The sequence below is a fragment of the Rhinichthys klamathensis genome, unplaced genomic scaffold, assembly GCF_029890125.1.
Source record: "Rhinichthys klamathensis goyatoka isolate OS25496 unplaced genomic scaffold, OSU_Roscu_1.1 h1tg000069l_1, whole genome shotgun sequence".
In the NCBI taxonomy this organism is placed as follows: domain Eukaryota; kingdom Metazoa; phylum Chordata; class Actinopteri; order Cypriniformes; family Leuciscidae; genus Rhinichthys; species Rhinichthys klamathensis.
This window is the reverse complement of record NW_026606612.1, coordinates 104,218-128,260: the sequence shown is the minus strand read 5'-3', so window position 1 is coordinate 128,260 and position 24,043 is coordinate 104,218. Positions and strand designations below refer to the sequence as shown.

At 35.9% G+C, this 24,043-nt stretch overlaps 1 protein-coding gene across 8 annotated transcripts in view; it reads right to left on the bottom strand.

Annotated features, from left to right (window-relative positions):
• The window catches only part of atp11a (ATPase phospholipid transporting 11A), a 93,908-nt gene that overhangs the window by 36,771 nt on the left and 33,094 nt on the right, over positions 1 to 24,043 (bottom strand). For all 8 annotated transcript variants that reach the window (XM_056250448.1, XM_056250447.1, XM_056250445.1 and 5 more), the window contains exons 2-13: positions 11,580 to 11,702; positions 10,343 to 10,432; positions 10,158 to 10,238; positions 9,956 to 10,063; positions 7,792 to 7,920; positions 7,156 to 7,259; positions 6,845 to 6,895; positions 6,063 to 6,127; positions 5,375 to 5,456; positions 4,750 to 4,900; positions 3,721 to 3,918; positions 3,465 to 3,638 (exon numbers count right to left, since the gene is read on the bottom strand). In XM_056250448.1, coding sequence (XP_056106423.1) covers positions 3,465 to 3,638; positions 3,721 to 3,918; positions 4,750 to 4,900; positions 5,375 to 5,456; positions 6,063 to 6,127; positions 6,845 to 6,895; positions 7,156 to 7,259; positions 7,792 to 7,920; positions 9,956 to 10,063; positions 10,158 to 10,238; positions 10,343 to 10,432; positions 11,580 to 11,702 — 1,356 coding nt within the window. The remainder of the gene's footprint in view (positions 1 to 3,464; positions 3,639 to 3,720; positions 3,919 to 4,749; positions 4,901 to 5,374; positions 5,457 to 6,062; positions 6,128 to 6,844; positions 6,896 to 7,155; positions 7,260 to 7,791; positions 7,921 to 9,955; positions 10,064 to 10,157; positions 10,239 to 10,342; positions 10,433 to 11,579; positions 11,703 to 24,043) is intronic.

Genomic DNA, 24,043 nt, shown 5'->3' with positions numbered 1-24,043 from the left:
TGTTTCCCCTGAAATACGGTGTACAAAACTTTTGCTACAAAGAGTTCCCAATTCCTAAAGCAAAAACAGTAATATACTGTATTAAATGTAATACTAGAAAAATAAATCTCTTCTGCTCACCAAGGCTACATTTATTTGATAAAAAATACAGTAAAAACTGTGAAATATTGTTTCAATTTAAAATAACTTTTTTTATTTCAATATATTTTAGAAAGTAATTTATTCCTGTGATGTAAAGCTGGATTTTCAGCATCATTACTCCAGTCTTCAGTGTCACATGATCCTTCAGAAATCATTCTGATATGATGATTTGGTCAAAACAGTTCTTTTAAACTTAAATTGTAATAATATTTCACATTACTGTTGTGCTTTTGATAAAATAAATGCAGCCTTGGTGAGCATAATAGACGTCTTTCAAAAACATTAAACAGTCTTTAAATATTACAAACTTTTGACCAGTAGTGTACAGTACACACACGGGTTATGTGACACTACATTTACTTAAAAGTCAGCTCAGAAGAACAGAATCATTAATCTGTTTTCTCACACACCAGAAGAAAGGAAAACAGAGAGAGAGAGAGAGAGAGAGAGAGAGAGAGTGTCTGTGTCTAACTCCGAACAAAATGCAGTCAATATACCCATGTATCCAGTAAATATTTGGATACATTTGATACAAGCAGACATTAAAGATCTCAACAACACTGAACTCTGATATTTCACTTCATGCACGTGCACACAATATTATCCTAACAGAATCTTATTTGAATGAGCAAACTGAGTTTATCCATTATTCACAAATCACAGTCAAAAATACAACTGACAAGAGATGTGAGGTGAAATTCGAGTTAACAAATTCTTTAATAAATGTTTTAGTTAATCTTCAGCATTAATGTGTCACATCACTCAAAGATAAAATTAGAATACATCCATCACTCCACCCATCCACAGCTAAAATATTCATGCAAAAACTTGCCTTGGTGATAACATGATTTATCTGTGCAATGACACATAACTAGCTATTGATAATAACATTCTCTCATCTTGTCCAAAAGTTTTTATAGCTTCTTTAGCTTCTTTCATTAAATGTATACAAATCACATTAACCCTCTGGGGTCCAAGGTGTTTTTGGGGTCCTTGAGATGTTTTGACATACTCTGACATTTGTGCTTTTTTCAGTTGCTTATAAACATATTACTGGCAAAGGTGTAATTACACTCTATTTAGCACAAACAGGGCTACCATAATGTGTTATCAACATGTATGTACATTTTTGTATTTTTGAGAGAATATTGTTTATGCGTGGTTATTGAAAAAACTAAAACTTAAAGTTTCTGAAATAAGGCCACAAAACACATACTAAATATGTGTCCACAAGACTTTTGACTAATGGATGTTGTCGCCTAGAGTTTTTTCTTCAAAATGATCTGAAAATCATCCTGCCTTATCATTCACATAAAACAATAGATTGGTTTAAATTTAAAAATGTGTGACCTGCTGTGATTCACACCTGAGAAGACAATGGCCCCGCATAATGAGCTGCATACTAATGACCCTTTCATTCAGGTGTGTCACTGAGCCACAAGAATGCAATGACAATACATATATATATATATATATATGCCTATATAATACAAAATTGGTTCACAGTTCCAATTATTTATTTATTTTTCAAATTGTGCTTGCAAATTGTATAATATCAAATGTAAAAATTTCTAGTAATTGTGCAGTTAATTATCATACTGTTTTTACAGAAAGTTTGGGAATGTATCCCAAATGTGTCACTAATAAAACACAATACAAATAATTTAAAGAGGAGGCTTATATTGGGCTTTTAAGATTTACCTAAGATTTATTTATATGTAGCCTACATATATTTTTGCTATTTTAATAAAAAGGTTACAATTACAACAACAATTAAAATTTTAACTATATTTCAAATGTAATCTTTCTTTGTATTATATACTAAAGTATACATTTTATCACATATTTCACAGTTGCGGATTAATTAGTTTGAATATAGCCTACAATCGAACAAACACTATAATAACATCTTAGCAAACAAGCTTATTTGATGTGGCAGTATTTTACAGTAAAAACGGCATCTTGTCTTTCATATGTAACATATCGTTTTTATGATTAGGACATATAAATGTTAATTTGCAGTTTAATACGTTGCTTATACAAAAATATTTTATTTCAACATATTTCAGTCGATTTTTACTCATCTCAGTATTGGAATATAGTTAGGTAAAAGCTGTTCATTCATTCACACACAAAAACGCGATTCAAACAGTCTTTTGGTTTACAGACACTATTCCATATCGCGATTAGCACAAAGCACTTGAAAATAAAGAATGTACCTATTTCCTCGGCTGGATCCGTTGCTCCTCCAAATGAAACTACCTGTAGCCTACTTCTGAGGTAATTTTTTCCAGGATTATTATTAAGATAGTACTATTATTCCTCACAGCGTCGTAAATCTGAGTCTCTTTCGGTGGGTTATCCAGCTGATGTGGGCGTGGATCGCCTCAGAGCATTTGTGTTTGAATAGAGCGCGCGCTCCGTGGGCGTGGTCAAATTAACTTTAATGAGCTGAGACGAGAACGACTATCATCTCTCTCTTTTCGTACAGATTACATAAAATGAGAAAATTTGTTTTTTATATAAATTACTTCATTTAAAAGAAGATAATTCAGGCTTCATGCCTGTGTGCCTGTATACTTGTTTGACTGAGTATTTGCAGAGTTACAGTTGATTTTTCGGACGCGTTTCAGAATGGACTTCACTGACAGAGAGAACGCAGAACGCGCATCATGTTTATTTTTCTTTATTAGGCGAAAAGCACAACACTTTGTTTTTATTATGAGGTTCCACAAAAAAAAATACAAACTTAACAGGATCGAATGATGTACAACACTTATATGTAAGATCAAAATCAACAGAGTAATTTGAGTCTCTTTTGCACTGATAAGGAAAAAAGTGAGCTGGTATCGCCGGCGAGACCGCCGACCCCAGAGGGTTAAAACCAGATGGCTAAAATGTTAGCAAATATAGACAAATCTGTTTGTTTTAAATGATATTTGGTTTAATATTTTAATGATTTTCCTTTCTTTCTTTTTTTAGTTTGTACAAATACTTTTTTTTTTGGACTACTGTAAGACAGTTACTTTGGTTCAAGTTACTTTGGTTTTTTTTTTTTTTTTTGAAAGATGTTTTTATGCTCAGCAAGGCTGCATTTATTCAATCAAACATATACAGTACAAACAGTTAAATTGGGAAATATTATTACAATTTTAAATGACTGTTTTCTATTTGAATCTATTTTAAAATCTATTCTGTGATGCTAAGCTGCATTTTCATCGTCATTACTCCAGTCTTCAGTGTCACATGATCCTTCAGAAATCATTGTCCACATGTCCAAATCCCTGCTAAACAGCAGTTATGGAAACAAACAACAAGCTCACCTTTCCATCTATGCCCGGAGAGGAGTCGATCATGTCCATTCCTGCAGCTCCAGGTAAGATCTGCCCGTTACAGATGGCATGCGGCACATACACATGCCCGTCCACACAGCATTCCCTCAACTCCATGTTATTTTCTGTCAAAGTGCCAGTCTTGTCTGTGAAGACATATTCCACCTGTAATGGAGAAGGCAATAAAAGAGAGAGTGAACAAATATTGACCCGGACAGGTTTGAAATGTACTGAAATGGTTTCGCACCTGTCCAAGTTCCTCATTAAGATCTGAGGTATTGACGAGCGGTCGCTCTCCGAGCTCCTCATCAAACATGTCATCGTCCCACAGGATGAAGTACGAGCCCAAGAACTTCTGCATCTCCACGGTAACGTACATGGACACGGGAATGATGTAGTTGAACAGAACCATGTAGGCCAGGAAATCTGTGAATGCCCGGATTAACTGAGGAGACAAATGATGGGAATTAAATAGTTCGAGTTTCATTTTGAAAATTTGTTTTGCTTTGTGTTAATAATATGAAAGTATAAAATATAGTTAGTAATATATATATATATATATATATATTAGGGCTGTCAAATGATTAATCGTGATTAATCACATCCAAAATAAAAGTTTTTTTTTACATAATATATGTGGGTGCACTGTGTATAATTATTTTATATATATAAATACACACACATGCTTGTATATATTTAAGAAATATTTTCATGTATATACTGTATATAGATTTATATATAATTTATATTATATATAAATATTTTATATATAAATAATATTTTTTTCTTAAATATACATGCATGTGTGTGTATTTATATATATACAAAATAATTATACACAGTGCACCCACATATATTATGTAAAAAAAACTTTTATTTTGGATGTGATTAATCGTGATTAATCATTTGACAGCCCTAATATATATATATATGTATATACAGAATATATATATACAGTATATATATATACATATACAGTATATATATATATACATACAATATATACATACAGTGTATATATATACTATATATATATATAGTGTGTGTGTGTGTGTGTGTGTGTGTGTGTGTGTGTATGTGTGTGTATTGTATATATATATATAAACATAGTAGTACACAATATTTTATATTTAGAAATTTCTATATTAAATTATTAAATATTATAACTATCTCCATTTTAATTTGTAAACAATAAACATATAATAAATTATAATAAAATAAACTATAATAAATTATAACTAAAAATAAAATACATTTTTATAATAATAGCACGTACTACATGCCGTTGCCTCTCGGTCTCAGTTTTCTGGTTGTACCAGGGCTCATCTCGGTTTGGGTCGGCCTGCCAGACGTACTTGAGGAGCGTATTGATCAGAGCTTTGCTGATCAGAATGCAGAGGTACACAATCAGGTAGGCATTCATTGACCTGCAGGACAAACAGCGATGAGATGATCTCAGACCCATATAGTATATGCATAATCATTTATGGAGCTAATTATACAGACACGTATCATACTACATCAGGGTGACGAAATCCATCCGCAATAACTTTCCCTGAGAGTCTCGTATCCTGTCCGAATGACATCTATAATATTAAATTAAGGTCTAAAAAAAAAAAATCAGCATAGATTTGATCGAAAAAGTCAATGTTATCCAAACTTTTGAAAGAAGATCTCTGAAAGTACACCTGCTTATTCAATATAAACAGATTTTATGTATTTTCTTAATGGCTGCATTTATCTATCTGACAGAATTGTCAGCGAGACACATATGAGCACAACTTGATACGATTCGTGACAACAAATACAGACGCTTGCAATTTGCTTTACAAAACGGACACTAAACGCATTACACTGTACATGCAAGATAAACCGATCAAAAGACTATCATCGTGTCTTACTTTTCAACAGCGGAGCGTTTCTGAGACTTGGACTGGTAGTTGAGGGCCATCTTGGTTTCCATGCCTGTGTAGATGGCCACAGCTAGAGAAACAAGAGAAGACGAAGAGCATTTTGAGAACATAATTCTCTTATGAACATCTCTATACAGCCTCTTTGATATTATGACAATGTGAAACCCGTTGTTACATAACTGAGCTCTTTTGTCTTACCGTACGGTAAGGCATAATGGCTCCGCTGGAACAAAGTTAAACATTTTTAGAGCTTGCCCTGCACTTAGAATCCTCACGTGTATAATGTGACATTCATCTCCCTCTCTCGCCCCTTTCTCTCACTCTCTCTCTCTAGCAATTAAGAACTTCTCTCTGATCTCACAAGCTTCAGTGACTCATTTAATTACAGTGGGAACAGAGTGACAAAATGACTCAACCAGCAACTCTTCTCTCATTCTCCTGCCCTGCCTTTTGCCTAAAAAACTGATCACATATGCATTGTACCGGGTTATAGTGATAGATCTTGGCATCATTGACATCAGTAGGTTTAGACTAAATGCAAACAGCGCTCCGAAGGAACACAACATATACCTTGAATGCGCCGCATGATGTTCAGGATAAAGTGTCTGCCAAATGCATAAATATAAATGAGCATGCGCTTAAATGATATGTAAATATATAGTGTGGTTTTTATTACCATGTATGTATTCAGTGTTTTTCAGTGTGGCTCCACGCAGCAGCAGGTTCTCAGAACCCAGGGGTCTAAAATAATCAAACAAGATCAAATTGAGCATTACAAAGATGAACAAATTATGCTCACATCTTTTGACAGTGAACACACTGTAGTGCAAAGTCACACTGCAGGGCCCTTTTAAATAAAAATTAAGGTAAAAAAAGGTGATTGAATGGTAATTGGAAATGGAAAATTAAAAGAAATGGTGACCAGTAAAAGCAATGAAATATACACTTTACCTTATACAGTGTATGCATATATACATGTAACCTAAAACATTCATGTTATGTGTCAACTAACTTTATATTCATGAATTAAATATGAAAATAAATATGTGTGAAGCTGCCTAAATATATTATATTATAATGCAGTCGTTGCAGTATTTAAAATGCAATATACAATCATAAATATTATTTATTTTTTATTTTATTTTAAATACTATATTTATGAACATATTTGCATATTTGAAGTGCACCAAGATACCAATATTTGCATTATTATCTATTATATAACATGAAATATATAATATTTCATTACATTTACTTACATATTTGTACCAAAATACAAAATTGTTTATTAAAAGTTAGAGTGGACTGCAAGGAAATCTGAATGGGAACATTTCTTTCGTAAGAATCAGAATTGGAAGAGAGAGCTGTTCTATGAAAATGATAAATTGTCCCTCCTGAATTCAATCTTTCACACACTGGCCCTTTAATTAAGAGTCAATTTCCTGAGTATAGATTTACCTCGCGATAGGTTCGTCACGATCCAAATAAATATTGATGCGTCCCACAAATCTACAGCGGGAGAGGAAGAAAAGACAGAAATTAATGACTAGTCTGGGCTTTGTGTGTGTGTGTGTGTGTGTGTGTGTGTGTGTGTGTGTGTGTGTGTAGTTAAGACACCATGTGAGAATATTTGTGTGGGGTATCTGGAGTGTGTGGTATGCTTGTGTCATGCAGCAACAGTAGTCCTATGCATAGTGTGTGTTTGTAAGAGAAAGCAAGGGTTTGTTTATGCGTTTACTGCTGATACTGTATATGTGTGTATTACTCACTTGTAAAGGTCCGGCTGGGGTTGTTCGCATTCTATCGTGGCATGCAGTGTGTCCACCTCCTCTGCTGTGTTGAATGCCTTTGTGTCCTGAACTGCATAATAGGTCTTTGTGTAGAGAGGAGAGCACGAGAGAAACCAGTCGACATTCCAAGGTCAAAAACTCTCACACGTATTTCTACAATCTCCTATCTAATGAGAGTAACTGGCAGTGCGCTGTATAGTGCGACCAACACATTTCAGTCACAGTGTAACATTTCAGTCACAATGTATGAGAACAAAACTGGAAGATGACACTACTGTTTTCTGCAGAGCTGCTTTATAGCTGATGCGACTTTGTTTCATAATTGATGAATTTTGCAACATCAACAATCAATACCGAACTAACTTGTGCTGAATTAATGACACTATTGTCTTTTTTAGAGCTTCTTTACAGCAGAACTTGAATTCGCCTCATAATTGATGAAGTTTGCATCACTGATTCTGATATTTTCCAGTTTATTACTGAGAAGCTGCTTTGAAACTATATGAATAAATGTGACAGTATGTAAATGTAAATGCGACTTGTAAGTTTACAATAAACTCCTAAATTTAGGAATAATAACAGTGATGTTTGCCTTTCTATAAAATGACCAATCACCTTATGGCTGGACTCTCCATCTAAGCTGGCTGTTGTGACGAAACATGTCCCGTCTTCTCTACTGGTGGAGAGCAGTATGAGGTCACACGGAAACGTCTCATCCTCCTTCACCTGGACAATATCACCCACCTGAAAGGTCAAAGAGCAGGAAAGGGTTCAATTCAACATTTATAATGTGGGACAGATAATGTCTTCATACCCATACGTATGTAAAGGTATAAAGTAAGTACGTAATAAAGTAAGATATACTGTCACACCAATATCAACAAATCAACTATAGACAGTGAGTTGCCTATAGTAATGACTTGATGATGAGTTATAGATAATGGGTTATAGATAAAAATATATACAGTCAAACCAAAAATTATTCAGATACCAGATATCATTTTTTTTTTTTTTACTAGTGGGTACAGGACACTATAGTTTATTTATGTAAGTGAGGATAGCTAAATTATATTATGTGACATATTATACCTAATTAATTAATTATTCATACAGTGGACTACCAGTCAAATTTATAAAAAATTTGGGACCAAAAATGATTCAGACACTTTGACCTGACCATGTTTTGCTTAAGTGTTTTTTTCTTTAATTGCTGATGCGACCTTTTAACACCACAGACTGAACAAAATTAAGCATTGCTTGGTAATTGGTTGACCTAAATTGGTATTATTTAATTGTGTACTTCAATTTAACAGCTGACACCTATTTAACCTAATTCATTTGTGAGACAGTCTAACAGAAGGATGGCCAAAACCAGTTGTCATATTTTATTACCATTTTCTAAACTATAGCGAATAAACTGTGATAATGTAAGAAATGTTGAAGGTGTCTGAATACATTTAGGTTTGACTGTGTATTCATGAATCTACATAAATGAAAATCCTGATCCTGGTAATTGTTCCCGCTGGCCTGTCTGCATGTGTTGCATAACGGATTACAGATGCTGGCCGGATTATCAGTAGGAAAAGCTGTAATGGTTAGTATTCAAGCACATTTTTTCTTTATCGTCACAGTGTTTTTCAATGTTTTTTTTTTTTTACTCACTTTATTGCATGAAATCATGCAGAATGAATTCTGGATAGCAAAAAATACCATGAAAAACAATGGGATGATCAGAGTAAAAAAATATATATATATTTTAGGGGGGGGGGGGGGGGGGGGGGGATTCTAAACTAATAAAGACATTTTAAGAAAAAAAATGTTTCTAACATTAAAATACTGATTATTTCATATTGAAAGAGAGTGAGAGAGAAATAGTTCCACAATTAAATAACAAAAGATTCCCAGTGCATTGTGGGTAACGCGGGCACACTGTCATTCTGCTTGTTGACATGCCAACATTCTGTTTCCAAACAGCAAGCTGGCTGTGTAAGCAGAATGCTGGTTAGCAGAGCGAAACTTTGTTGATTTATTTCTCTGAGAATAAAACGAAAACTCATTTTCACACTTGAGGTGTGTCATTTTTTCAGCATTCAAATATTTTCTCTTATGCTATATTAATATGCATAGATAGTAAGCCATTTATAGGTTAATTTTCCTGAAAAATGGAAACATTGTGGGACTTTCAAAACTGCTGTTTATTTAAAGTGCCCCTGTAGTCAATAATTGTATCCCTTAAAACTCATGTTTGATCACCAAAATGACATATTTAAAAAAAAAAACCCTCATGCCTTAAAGTAGCTTGGATGTAACTCTACACTCTTTCCTCATTTAGTATACGCGGTTCTATGAATATGCAAATTAGCCCCGCCTCCACTCACTCACACCAGCTCAGAGATCCACTCGTTGACGATCACACGTTGACGTGATTGGTTACAAGCTAGTTTGTGACGCCAGAAACTCCAGCGATTTTAAACCGTGTTTTTGAGACTGTCTTTGGTTCACTGCAGTTTTAAGGAGAAAATACTCAGCAATGGTGTTGACTTGTGAATTTGCACATGGTTTGTCTTAAAGCAGATTAAAAACACCACATAGACATATAAACAACATTAAAAGCTGGATTTTCACCACAGGGGGACTTTAAGTGTCTCAACCAGCCCAACACTGGCTCAACAAATGAGATGAGTTTGGGGCATCTGTTGTCTTCACCAATGGAAAAACAAAGAGGACTGTTTGGGAAACCTTTTAACAGACAGATTTTATATGTGCTTAGCTTACGCACCCGTAGCTTTTGACTCTGTTTGCGTACGACTTTGCCATGCTGGATGACGTGGACTGGACATTGGTTTATAGCGTTGTCCGCTTTGTGCCTTATCCAGTCTTCATAGCCCTGCAGAGAAGAAGTGTGGCGAGAGAGACGAGTGAAGGAGTGACGTCACAATTATAACATCAATTAGATAGGAAAGTCAGGGGTCTTTTCTCACCTGTTTAATGGCTGTAACAGTGATGACAAAGAAAAGAGGCAGACCGCTGGTCATAGGACTGGTGGGTGTGTCAATGATCAGCTACAGAGAGAGATGGTGAGAAGGGAAATATCACACATCACGCTGTCACAGAAAGGTCAACTCATGCTAATGGGACAATTTCCATAAGCGACACCATCACACACCTGCACTAGAAAGATGATCAGAAAATAGAAATTGGCGATTCTTCTGAACTGCTCAAAGAGATTCTTCGGTATAAAATTCCAGAAAGTATACTGTGGAAAGAAAGAGAGATGTTTGAAAGCAAAACAGACAGAATTTGAAGAAAAAAAAAGCCAAGAATTCACCGCGCCTTGTCCAAATGAGGTGCGTAGACCAAAAGCACCTATTAAAGAAACACCTTAATGAAAAGTGGCAAACGTTTCAGTTACATGTGACCTTTATCAATGCCTACTGTAGTGAAAAATAAATATACCAAAATATATTTGATTTATTTTATGCTAAGTAACCTACAAATACATTTACATATTTGTCTACTTAATATAAATAGCCTGCGATTGTACTTTTGGCATACTAAATTCATACACTTAAAAGTCTGCTGTAAATTCATTCACTTTAAAACTAATTTTGTACTTTAGTTATCCAGAAATAGTGCTGAGGTGCAACTAAAGATATACTTAAGTATGGTTGATTGTGCTTAAGTGGAACTATTGCAAGTATACTTTAGGTACTACACTTTAAATATCTTGCATTTAAAGACTGATATTATTCAGTGTTATCCTTCCTAATAGTGATATGTGATTATTTTAGGCTTAATATCAAGAAATGTGCATTGTGCAAAAAAGAAGTACTCCAAATAAAGTTTAATTATATTTATATCAGTAAGTCTCAAGCGATATGTCAGTAAATATGCTAATAGATTTGTACTATACTTAGTATGAAACAAAACTAAAAAAACTAAACAAAACAGAACAAAACCAGCATTCCAAGTGAAAAGGTCCTGACCTATAATTCAGCACTCAAGAATTTTTATACAATGACCACTAAAACGTATTAACTGCAAATTTTGTTTAAATCAGTATAAAAACAACATATGATATCTTTATTTTTATGTAATTTTTTTGTTTATGCTTAAAACAAGCAAAAAACGAGCCAATGTAAGAAAAATAAACTTAATTGAATATATATACTTTCAAATGAAATTATTATCTTTTATTTAATAGCAAATATTCAGATTTTATTTCATACTTTTTTATATATATCTTGGAAGATAAAACTAAAATAACGATTAAGAAAATGTGTTTTTCTTTCGCCATACAAGACCACCTGATCATCCTTTCATTGTTTATTTTGCAAGAATGACTGTCTGACTGTACAGTACATCCTCCCTAACGTATTGTTTGGCCGTGGAGCACATCTGACCTTTGAGGAGACGATTCTGTTGTCAGGAAATCTCTGCGGAATGTACGCTTCTGTTCCTGGCGGAGGCTCTTTTTGTCCAATATAAACCGTCCTGCTGTCCACCCAGTTCTCCTCTCCTGTACACTGAAACAAAGAGACAGAAAGAGTGGACTATTCATTTAGTCATTCATAGATATTCCTGCATCATCCATCCATGTGACTACTTCCTGTTGAAGAGCACACTCTTTAATCAGTGTTGACACATTCGGCCGGCCTGACTCGAGTTCACAGGTCAGACTCAACCATTGGAGAAAACAGATGCACGAAATGAGGAACCAGCTTTCAGCTACAACTATAGAGTTTGCTCTGATGAGAAAGAGAACAGATACAGAACTTATGGTTCCCGTCATGCTTGATTCGACTCTCAAAGGCAGAGCGAACATAGTTTCATAACAAAGAGCGAGAGAGAGAGAGAGAGAGAGAGAGAGAGGAGGGTGGGGGGTAACAGAGAGGAGAAAGAACATTATTATACTAGATTTTTACATTTCACCCTGAAGATGCTTTACGGTGGTTGCCAGTCCATTGCTTTGTGGTTGCTAAGGTGTTCTGGTGGTTGCTAGGTGGTATTCTGTATGATATTCTGGCTCGAGTCTCTACTTCAGTGTTTTTTTTCCCACCCGTTTTATAACCCATTAGGAAAAATGGCAAGTCTGATTGCGAACTGCATGATTATGGTTAAGTAAAACTATTACAGTTTTTCTTGATTGCTTAAACACTATAACCAGGCTTTTGAACTAAAATTTCAAAACCATAATGCCATTTATCAAAAAGCACACCCATTTCACTGAACTATGAACACTATTCCCCTGTTTTGACACATTAGTCAGATTTGTTGAACTGTCACAGCAAAACTCTACACACAAATCCCTTCATTTCTCATTGCCTACACCACGTGGTTATTTAGAAAGCACTAGCATTCAAAATTGTTCACTCAAGTCAGCACAGCTTCAGCTCAGTTAGCACACAATTACCCAGGTGAAAACACTAAGAGTCAAAATTGAACACACATCAGTCAAATCCTTCAATAGATAGATAAAAGGTTATACAATCTTTTATAAAAGATAAAAATCAGTTTACTGAGTTTTGGAACAATGGATCCACAGAGAAATTAAGCAATATGTCGAGGAGGGAGAGGAAGAGGAGGAGGAGGAGGAGGAAAAGGAGGAGGAAGAGGAGGAGGAGGAGGAACAGGAGGAGGAAGAGGAATAGGAGGAGGAAGAGGAGGAGGAGGAGAAGAAGGAGGAGGAGGAGGAAGGGCAAGAAGACAAGCAGTCTCGGATGAAATTCAAGCCACTTTAGTTGGCCATGTCCTTGTCCATGGTATGACTATGAGGGAGGCTGGACAAAGAGTACAGCCAAATTTGAGTCGCTTCACCGTCGCCTCCATCATCAGAACCATCAGGGAGGTGTGGTGGCAAACAAATTTCTATCACTGAATAAGAGACAAACATTTCTAATTGTCTTTGATGAGGTTTATGTTCTTGCAAGAAAAGGCCAGCATTCGTACAGTCACAGAGTGGCTGCAGAGTGTGACAGTGAAGGGAGGGCATCCTTTCTCCTTTATAGTCTTGACTCCCAGAATGTTATCTTTCTAGGCCAATGATGGTATTTCAACCATACGTGGAACATTCTTAGACTTGTTCGTCATATTGTATCCTTGAGTGGAGGCATGTACCCACACTCTTTACCATTCCAATACAATTCCATTTTTGAATAAGGTTTGTGTGTGCTCTTTTACCGTCATATGATGCTCACACACATCTTACGTTTGAGTAGGAGAGAGGAAAAAAAAGATGGGGGGGGGGAGGGAGGGTGGGGGACCACAAGCAACATTAATTACCAGTTTTGGAAATGTTGTTTTGAATTTATAGCACCAGTGTGTAAGACTATGTTGTAGTGTGTGTATTTTTGAGGGCTTGTGTGTCCTGTCTGAGGGCAAAGTTTGGTTTTTCAGCAAGAGTGAATGGTTTTGAGTGTAGAGCTTCATTTTGACCTGAAAATAGGATGTTTGGGGAATTGGGTGAGACGTTATGGATTTGTGTTTACTGTTTTGAGAATACGAGGCATAGTTTCAAGAAATGTGTTTAAGCAATCGAGAAAAACTGTAAAACATTTTGGCTTATTGACATAAATAAAATAAAATACAATCTTAAACTAAAAAAAAATGAGAAATGTTGCCTTGCCTTGAAATAAGTCTAAGTTGAAGCATGTTGTTAATAATCAAATAAATGAACTAAAACAACAAACTGAAATAAAAATAAATAAAAATATCAAAAGCAAATATCAAAATTACAAAAAAATAAACAAAAATTAAAATGAAACATGAAAAGACCATTCTAATAATAATATGATTACTATAAATAAATGAATAATACTAAAATAACACTGTTAGAAATATATATATCACAGAAGTGTTTCACAGAAGAAGGAAAGTGAACATGAGGCTGAGTAAATAATAAGATAATGTTCATTTTTCCGTCGATTATATAGGGGTGAATTTGATAAACAGTAAGAAAAGATGCCCACTGCTATATCTTTTACATTTGTTTCTTGTAGTACATTAACTTAAAGCAAAAAGCAGAAAACTATGTGGTAATAAAACCAACAGCGTGTAATATTCATCCTAGCAGGTTTGCACATATCATCATTTCGCTCTTTTCCTCTTTCATTACTCATACTTCACTCAACATGTGCTATTCTGAAGCATCTGCTCTTACTACTGCTGCTGACTTCAGATAGCTTTAATAGCAGGTTTGGATTATGCAAGGAAATCTGATCTCGGATCAGGGTGAAGGGAGTCACCTAACACCGTGTGTCTTTACATTCCAGCACCATACAACCTGTCTGCAACCGCAGCGAGTGTCAATGGCCGTGAGGGGATTGGCTGGCGTGTGGCTCCACCTTTCCCGTCCGTCAGGGCGGGATTAAATCCAGTCGAGCCTCTTAAGCTCTTACGTAAGATGAGAAATACGAGCCATTAGCACTTCAGACACTGCCTGTATCCAGCACTGCATGCAACAGCACATGCATGCAGATATCCGTCATATTACCATTGAGAACATGTCAGATGTTCTTGTGTTTGGCTTTGAGTGTTTAGGTTTTGGCAGGGATTTAAACACATCTGAGGTCAGCTGTTGACAACATCAATTATACAAATTAAATCCTAAACCACTCAGACTGACGTCATGGACCACAGCAATGTCAAATTCCTCACATCACCTTGATCCTCGTGGAAAATCCTAAGAGACCCACAGGAAGTCAGTCTGAAGTTTCTCTTTGTGACTCATGCATCTCTATGCCTCTGTGTATTTGTGTGTGTGTGTGTGTGTGTCTGGGTGATTTTGACCTTGCAGAGTGAGCTCAGAGAGCATCCACACTAACACAAATTACTCAAAATGTCTATCAGCTCCCCTAAAATGACAACGCACATTCAAAGAAAACCAATTCAAGGATACATCTCATAAAACACGTTCACAATACAAAATCAGAAGAAAATATAGTATGCTTATTTTACCACAATTATTATTTTTATTCATTTAATTGAGACAATTTTTATAAATTAATAAATAAGATAATTTTTCCAATTCTTATCATAATAATGCAAAAAACAAATTCTTTCTCATTACTGTATTGTGAAATAAATATTATTATTCATTTATTATTGATATACACTCACCGAAAGGATTATTAGGAACACCATACTAATACTGTGTTTGACCCCCTTTCGCCTTCAGAACTGCCTTAATTCTACGTGGCATTGATTCAACAAGGTGCTGAAAGCATTCTTTAGAAATGTTGGCCCATATTGATAGGATAGCATCTTGCAGTTGATGGAGATTTGTGGGATGCACATCCAGGGCACGAAGCTCCCGTTCCACCACATCCCAAAAATGCTCTATTGGGTTGAGATCTGGTGACTGTGGGGGCCATTTTAGTACAGTGAACTCATTGTCATGTTCAAGAAACCAATTTGAAATGATTCGAGCTTTGTGACATGGTGCATTATCCTGCTGGAAGTAGCCATCAGAGGATGGGTACATGGTGGCCATAAAGGGATGGACATGGTCAGAAACAATGCTCAGGTAGGCCGTGGCATTTAAGCGATGCCCAATTGGCACTAAGGGGCCTAAAGTGTGCCAAGAAAACATCCCCCACACCATTACACCACCACCACCAGCCTGCACAGTGGTAACAAGGCATGATGGATCCATGTTCTCATTCTGTTTACGCCAAATTCTGACTCTACCATCTGAATGTCTCAACAGAAATCGAGACTCATCAGACCAGGCAACATTTTTCCAGTCTTCAACTGTCCAATTTTGGTGAGCTCTTGCAAATTGTAGCCTCTTTTTCCTATTTGTAGTGGAGATGAGTGGTACCCGGTGGGGTCTTCTGCGGTTGTAGCCCATCCGCCTCAAGGTTGTGCGTGTTGTGGCTTCACAAATGCTTTGCTGCATACCTCGGTTGTAACGAGTGGTTATTTCAGTCAAAGTTGCTCTTCTATCAGCTTGAATCAGTCGGCCCATTCTCCTCTGACCTCTAGCGTCAACAAGGCATTTTCGCCCACAGGACTGCTGCATACTGGATGTTTTCTCTTTTCACACCATTCTTTGTAAACCCTAGAAATGGTTGTGCGTGAAAATCCCAGTAACTGAGCAGATTGTGAAATACTCAGACCGGCCCGTCTGGCACCAACAACCATGCCACGCTCAAAATTGCTTAAATCACCTTTCTTTCCCATTCTGACATTCAGTTTGGAGTTCAGGAGATTGTCTTGACCAGGACCACACCCCTAAATGCATTGAAGCAACTGCCATGTGATTGGTTGATTAGATAATTGCATTAATGAGAAATTGAACAGGTGTTCCTAATAATCCTTTAGGTGAGTGTATAATTAGTATGTTCTAACACCATATATATAATGAACTAGATTTTCACTATATATGCTATTAGAACATTTATATAATTAAATTCTAATTTGGATTTTTATGCTTAATTGTTACATTATATATATATATATATATATATATATATATATATATATATATATAATATCTCCCCCAGCTCCACCTGCCTAGGTCTGATGTGGGATTTATGTATGTCTATTTGTCACAGCAGCATGTCTGTGTATTAGCAGGTGCAAGTACATACTAGCTCTGCAGCAGCAGCAGCAACAGATCTAGTCCGCCAAGACCAAATACATCAGATCTAGGCAGGTGGAGCTGGGGGAGGTGGAGGCTTTTATAGGAGTCCGGATTCTGCAGGATCAGCAGAAGCCAATCAGCTTGTGCCAGGCGGTAATGATGTGATTGCTTGCAGATTGCATGTAAAGCATCGGTTCCCAAAAGGGGGGTCGCGGCCCACAAGGGGGCCTCGGCGAGCTCTGTGGGGGGTCGCGTCATATTTTGAAAAGTTTTGAGCAATGAGCATTAAATAAAAGTCCTTAACTTTTTTTCTGTTCAAAATTTACTAAATGTATATAATGAGCGAGTTCATCATGAATCCATTTTCCAATCCATGTTTTTGTCTTTTCCTGAACCACTATGGTACACCTATAATAAGTGTTTACATTGGGACTATTTTACACTGGTTCGGAGTAGCCCAGTACCTGTCCTGCGTGACTCGTCATAGACGTACACAGAGAGAAGTAGTTCCGGCTACAATGCTCTTCCGAAAGACGCATTATTCTGTAAATAAATGCAAGTTTATTATCGCTCGCTATAGCGCCAAAAGTGTAAAAAATAAAGCCTCAACATTGATAAAGCCTCACAAATAACATGCAAGTATTGAAGCCCCAGACAACAGTCATTTAGTAATAGCCTATATTCTTTCTTTTCTTTACCTACACACCAGTGTGAATATTTTTTTGTTTTTTTGCATTTCAAATAGGGCCAATTTATAGGCTTCTCCTAGGCTTACGTTTTTAAATTACAAAGGGCCTACTGATGTTTTTGTTATCATTTTCAATATTATAGGCTATTATTTGTGCATAAACATATCTGGTTATAGGTAACATACCGTTTGTTTGAAAACAACATATTTTGTCGTCCTTACTGCAAGCTTACAAGAGCGATAATATCATTAAATGTGAAGGGGGCCCTAAAATATTTTCTTGGGAAAAAGGGCGTCTTAGACAAAAAAAGGTTGGGAACCACTGATGTAAAGGACCAATCAGCCTGCGCTCCCTCTCACAGAAATTTTCCAAATTAGTTACAGTAATGTGAAAAAGAGCTGAAACGACATTAAAATAGCGTCACTACTGCAAAATAAACTCAATACAACAGCTATATTTTCTTTTAATGGATTTAAAAAAAAATCTAATAATGTATTCGCATTTTAATTGTGCTGTTTTTCATGAGATTCACCCTCAAATATAAGGCTGCTTCACAGAATGTGCTAGAAAATGATTAAAATGAGTCATAATTCCATTAATGTGACTCATTTAATGCGGCAAGAGATCAAATTCAAATACAGTATAAACAGACTGAAATCACACAAAGAAGTCTTCTGATTTCCTCTTACTCTCTCCGTCTTTGTGATGGAGAGGTGGCTTTAAGCTGAAAACACTGAGCAGCTGGTCAAAGCTTCAGTGAACCCTGATCCCCCATAATCACACCTAATCCACTGCCCTAAAACACACTCACACCCACAACAGCCAGACCAACACTCACACAACAAAGCAGTCTGTTCTGTGTTCTTCAAGTCACCTGATGGATCTGGGATGACCCATATAAACCCGACATCCTCAGCAGTTTAAAAATGGATGGATCATGGTATATTATCTGTTAACTTTAATAATAAAAGAAATCAGACCAAAATCATTGCATAAGCTCCCATGAAAACTAAGTACACAACCTCATGAAAAGCAAAGCATCACACAGGAATGAGAGGTGGCAGGAGTCTGGTCACTAGTCGAAGGGATTATCCCACGGCCGACTCGTGCCTGAGCTCCCGAGGAATAGCTCAAGTTACCCTACCACACACACACGCGCACACAAACACACCATAGCCAACTCTCTGAGTAAACAACGGGTGAAAATTCCTCCAGCCGCCGCTGATCCAGGAACAGCTATCCCTGCTAAAATATTTTGATGACATACTCCAGGATATGAGTGGCAAAAACTGATCATAGATCAGCAATTTCCGTGTCACCACAGGTCACACAGACTGAAACATAATGCTCTCCATGACGACATTTTCCAGTCATGACTTTACAAGCTAACGACATTTTGATATTTTGCTATCAAACCAAAAACAGCAGGCAGTATGAGAATATGAGAGGAAAATAGATGCAAGTCCTGTATATGCGGTTCAGCGTTTGGTGTTGGAACTGGAAGTCAATTATATTGTAAATGTGCATTTATATATTTTTTTTTATTTCTTACACAGATAAATCACTTATTAAATATTTGCTTCGCTTTCATAAAAACATTCTAGATCTGATGTTATGGTACATGGGGAGTCCAACATTGTACTTGGGAGATAACTTTTAAAAAAACACCAGTTAATTAGTGCAAAAAAGAAACAATAATTATTATTATTTCTTATATAGTTACTAAATGAAAAAATACATGATATTTAATTTTAAAAAATATATATTATTAATATATACTGTCATTTATGTTGATTTAAAAAAAACGATATTTTATTATTTTTGTACTATTTATATTACTTGGCATATATTAACAAAGGAATGTCAGAGTGAGTTAATTAGTACAAACAAATTCAGGTTAAAAACAATGTGTCAACTGGGCACATTTCCCCCAATTCTCGTTATCATGTGAGAAAATCTCAATCTCATTACTATAATGCATAATAAATAAAGATTATTTTATAATGATATACATCATGTTATACTGGCTTTAATTTATATATAAAAAAAAAAAAAATATATATATATATATATATACATATATATATATATATATACATATATATATATATATATATATATATATATATTATTAATAATAATATTATTTTGCATATATAAACACAAATATGCCAGAGGCAACTCATTACAAGCTGATCCAGGTAAGAGTGTTTCTGGGAGTATAAATGTGTGAGGAAAAGGGCAGGAGAATAGGGTTTTCCGGAAATCTGAACAATGATTACAACTACTATATACACACACACTCTTAAAGGGCATCGTTGAAGTTGCATGGGGTAAAAATAGCTCTGCTGCATGATTCCTGTAACTTAATGCAGTCAGGCCTGAGTCTAACAGACTGTCGCATGTGAAACATGATGCAAACAATTCAATACACGACAGGAACTCTTAAAACACTGATGGTTCTCACAAAGTGGCTTAGGAAATGATTATATTGGCAAAATGCATCTGTAAACAACTTGAGTGGTCATAATTGAATCGAGTCATATACAGTAATAACTCAAGCTGTCGTCAGCTTACATGAACTGTAAGCCAGCATCTAATGACTCTCGTTTAAGCGTGGGACAGTTGGGTCACATTCCTGAGAGGAGGGAGATGTGGAGATAAGATGGAAATGCAGAAATACAGAACAAGAGCATGTGTGTACTTGTTTGCTATACGTACAAGGGCAAACTTCAAATTTGTCATCACAATATATTGAAACCTCTAAAAAGTCAATGTCAAACTGTACACTGTAAGAGTGTTCATGATAAAGAAAGGTTGTAAAAATTCAGTTTAAAAAACATGTGCCAGGTTCTTATTAATGTACTATTTGTATCCATGTTGGTATTATATGGTTTTTTGAAAAACCTTTAAGAACAAATTAAATATGACTTGAAAAAAGTTTTTTTTTTCTCTTGATATATAATGAATATATATTTATCATTATTTCCAAAGAAGTTTTTAAATGTATATTCTCCAAGGTAAAAAGTGTTTTATAAATATGCATTATTAATTTGTTTTAAAAAAAGGAGTTTAGATTCAAATTCAATCAAATTTTGAGGAATCTCAACATTTTACACCCAACCTGAACTAAATGTCAAATAAAGGTCAACTTATATTTAACATTGCAAGTGATTTATTGACCTTTACATAGTAACAAAGGTCAGTGGGCTCTATGATATATTTCCTGTTATATGTAGTTTACTTTCTGCATGAAAAAAAAATCACAATGAATTTAAATTCAATTTATTTCAATATTAATGTAATTAATTTAATTTAATAGATTATTTGATGTTTGAACAAGTGATGAACAAGTTTCTACCCGTCTCACGGTGGCTGAAAAGTAAAGTGGAGCTGAATCTGGATCAGTCAGTTGTCTGTTCACACCTCTCTGAACTGAATCTAGATTGTGTGCTAGAGTGTGAACTGGAACTGGAACTAGATTGTCCTTCTCTCGACCTCTCTCTGACCCCTGCTCAACCTGGCCTCCTGTCCAAGTATCTCTCTCTGTGCTATTGTTTGGTCACATGGGTGTCGGTTTCCCATCCAAATGTCCTGTTGCTTCAGTACAACTCACGAAGAAAAAAAACAAACAGAAGAGACAAAAGGAGAACAGAGAAGGGGGACTTCCTCCCCTGAGCCAAAATAAACTTGAAAATAAACAATTGCTGTTTACAAGAAGGAGATGTACGGAGAAACAGAGAAAAAGATATGTTTTTTAAGGACGTTTTCTCTTTTTTCAGAGATAATTGGAGCCTCGAGGGTTTAAAAGGACAAACATCCACTGACTTTCTCCTCTAAACAAAGTGGGAGAACATTTGTTTGCATTTCAAATATTCTGTGGGAGGACTCAAATTTCGTATCCCTCTCTCTCCCCTGCTTCCTTTCTTACTCATTCTACACTAAGGTAACCTGTTGTCTTAAGCGAATGCCAGCCCAGAAATAACCCCCCCCCCCCACACACACACACACACACACATTGTGCCTGGTCGGCTGTTCACTCTACACTACACACATACACACTCAGCAACTTTTATCACACAAACAATCTCACACATCCGCTCCGTGGGGAAAAACATGCCCTTTCAAGAAAATAACAGCATAAAGACCTTTCCATGGATGTAACTGGCCATTGAGAAGAGGTTTAACTTTGAGCGGTAAATGACTATAATTTCATGTTTAATGCTGCGCTGACTTTGAACTCCAAACCGTTTTAATCTCAACCTGGCAAGAACACCAAGAACAACTAATCTCAAACATTATGCAAAATACTACTGGGTTAGACTTGAAATTCTGCTTCATTTTGCATCGTTTTAGATCACAAACTGACAGGAAGGGGACGTTTAAATGGCCAAAAAAGCGACTAACCACAGTTTGTTCAGCTTAGGTGAAGTTTAGGGGCGTGTAAATCTGAAATCGATGCCTACTATAAGAGGCTTGTGCACCATAAAGTGCTAGCTCGTCCTTTTCAGACTGAAGGAAACACAATTTTTGCACAGTATACAATATGTATTGGTATGTGAATGAATGATTTGTGGGTGGTCCATCTAGAGCCAAGAGCATTACTGCCTTGATCAATAAAGAAAGAGCCTGTAGTACACGTCAAAAGTGTAAAGAACATACTGTGGTAGACATCTCTTCTTAAAGTGAATGTATGAAAATTCATATTCAGGATGCTTCGAGGCCTCGAGAGCATGTGGTTCAGATGTTGTTCAGTCTTAAGAGTAGCAGACAGCTGGTGAATCATCTTATCTATAACGGATTAACTGTAAAGCTAAGACACATGGCGATGCTAAGCGAGAGCCAATTATAGTAGTACAACGACAAAGCCAAGCAGGCAGGAAGGGTGAGACTGGGAAAATGCTTTCTCGGTGGGAAAGTGAAAGAATGAAAGTACTGCAAAAACAACAAGGCTGAAATAGCAGCATGATTGAATGGTTCTGTTTTCAAGAGAAATCGCTCTGAGAATCAGAAATAGGGAAAATAAATCAGTGAAAGAGAAAGATCTGCCCATTACCAGAAAACTCTGAACAGTTCGGTTATAATCCAAAGGCCAAGTCATTCAAGTTGTGTATTTTAACGATGATGCAACCTGTCCTTAACATCAGCTATATTAAAACTAGAGACATAACAAAATTTCTCCCGGTAAAATGTTACAAGTAAATGTTGTGATCTGGGTCAATAGGTCTGTGCAGAATCTCAAAAGCTGCATTTGTCATCAAACATCTCAAAAACCTTTGAAAGAAAATCGCTTTTGTTCACCAAGGCTGCATGTATTTGATTCAGCATCATTACATCATCACTTCAGTGTCACATGATCCTTCAGAACTTCTAATATGCTGATTCGATGGTCAAGAAACATTTCTTATTAATATGCAAATATTTCATTGTATGGACATTAGCAACACATCTTTTCTTTGTGCTCCACAGAAGAACACAAGAACATTTGGGTGAACTGTCACTTTAAGTGGGAAAAGAATATTATTTGTCTATTCAGGCTATGAAAAAAAAAAGAAAGAAAAAGAAAATCATAATACATAAATGCAATGTAAACGCAATCCCGCTGAGCTGTTGCAGTGCAGTAATGGTTAAAAGTTAACTGCTTAAAAGAGAGCAGTTACTGTCATTTTATTTTATGTGGTTTGGCAACAATATTTTACGACTGGAATAAAAGCAGACCGCAGGTATCCACGGTGCAGCGTGAGTGTGTGGATTTTTTAATAACATGATTGAACATCCCATTATATGCTACACTGACCAATGGAGCGCATGCACGGCAAGTTATATAACCTAGAAAATCTGTTAGATTACATTTCTACCAACTTTTCAATTCATCTGAAAGCCACTACTCTGATACAGTGTGTTTTATCAATGCTTAAAACACTAACAAAATACCAGGAAAAATATGATTGCCTTCTATGTCTGATGAATGTGCATTCATGGATCTTTATTCAAGTTGTAACACAGGTTAAATAAAGTTAATTTAATTTAAACACAATTTAGTGATCTGTTCCCTTAATAAAAGTTGATAAGAGATGAAAAAAGTGAATAATATAAAAATGAATAAATATTCAAATTCATTCTAGATAAAAGCTCAGTGATCAACCAATGAGAGCTCTTTGTCATTTGAGTCATGGGTGTCGACGAGCATGCGCAATGACAGAAGAGACGAGCTTGATTGAGAAGAGCAGACGCAATCTGATCGTCGTGATCCGTTTCTATAAATCTTAGATTGAGAATCTGTGGAAAGAGTATGAGAAAGTCGAGATTTTATTAATTTGATGCATTCTGAATAAGAAGTCGATTGAATAGAGGAATACATTCTACCTGGTGAGTCAGTATCATATAATTAATGATAAAAAGACTGTATTACTTCATAATAAGATAGAATTACTGCTACTAAACCGTAAATTAGTTGCTGTGGACTGGTTATTTTCTCTTTAAATTGTATTTTGATCCGAGTAGTCATAAATGTCTGAAGTAAACCGCGTGGTCATTGTACATTGCAGTTCACCGACGCCATTTTATGATCACGCACGCCTGTAGTTGCGCC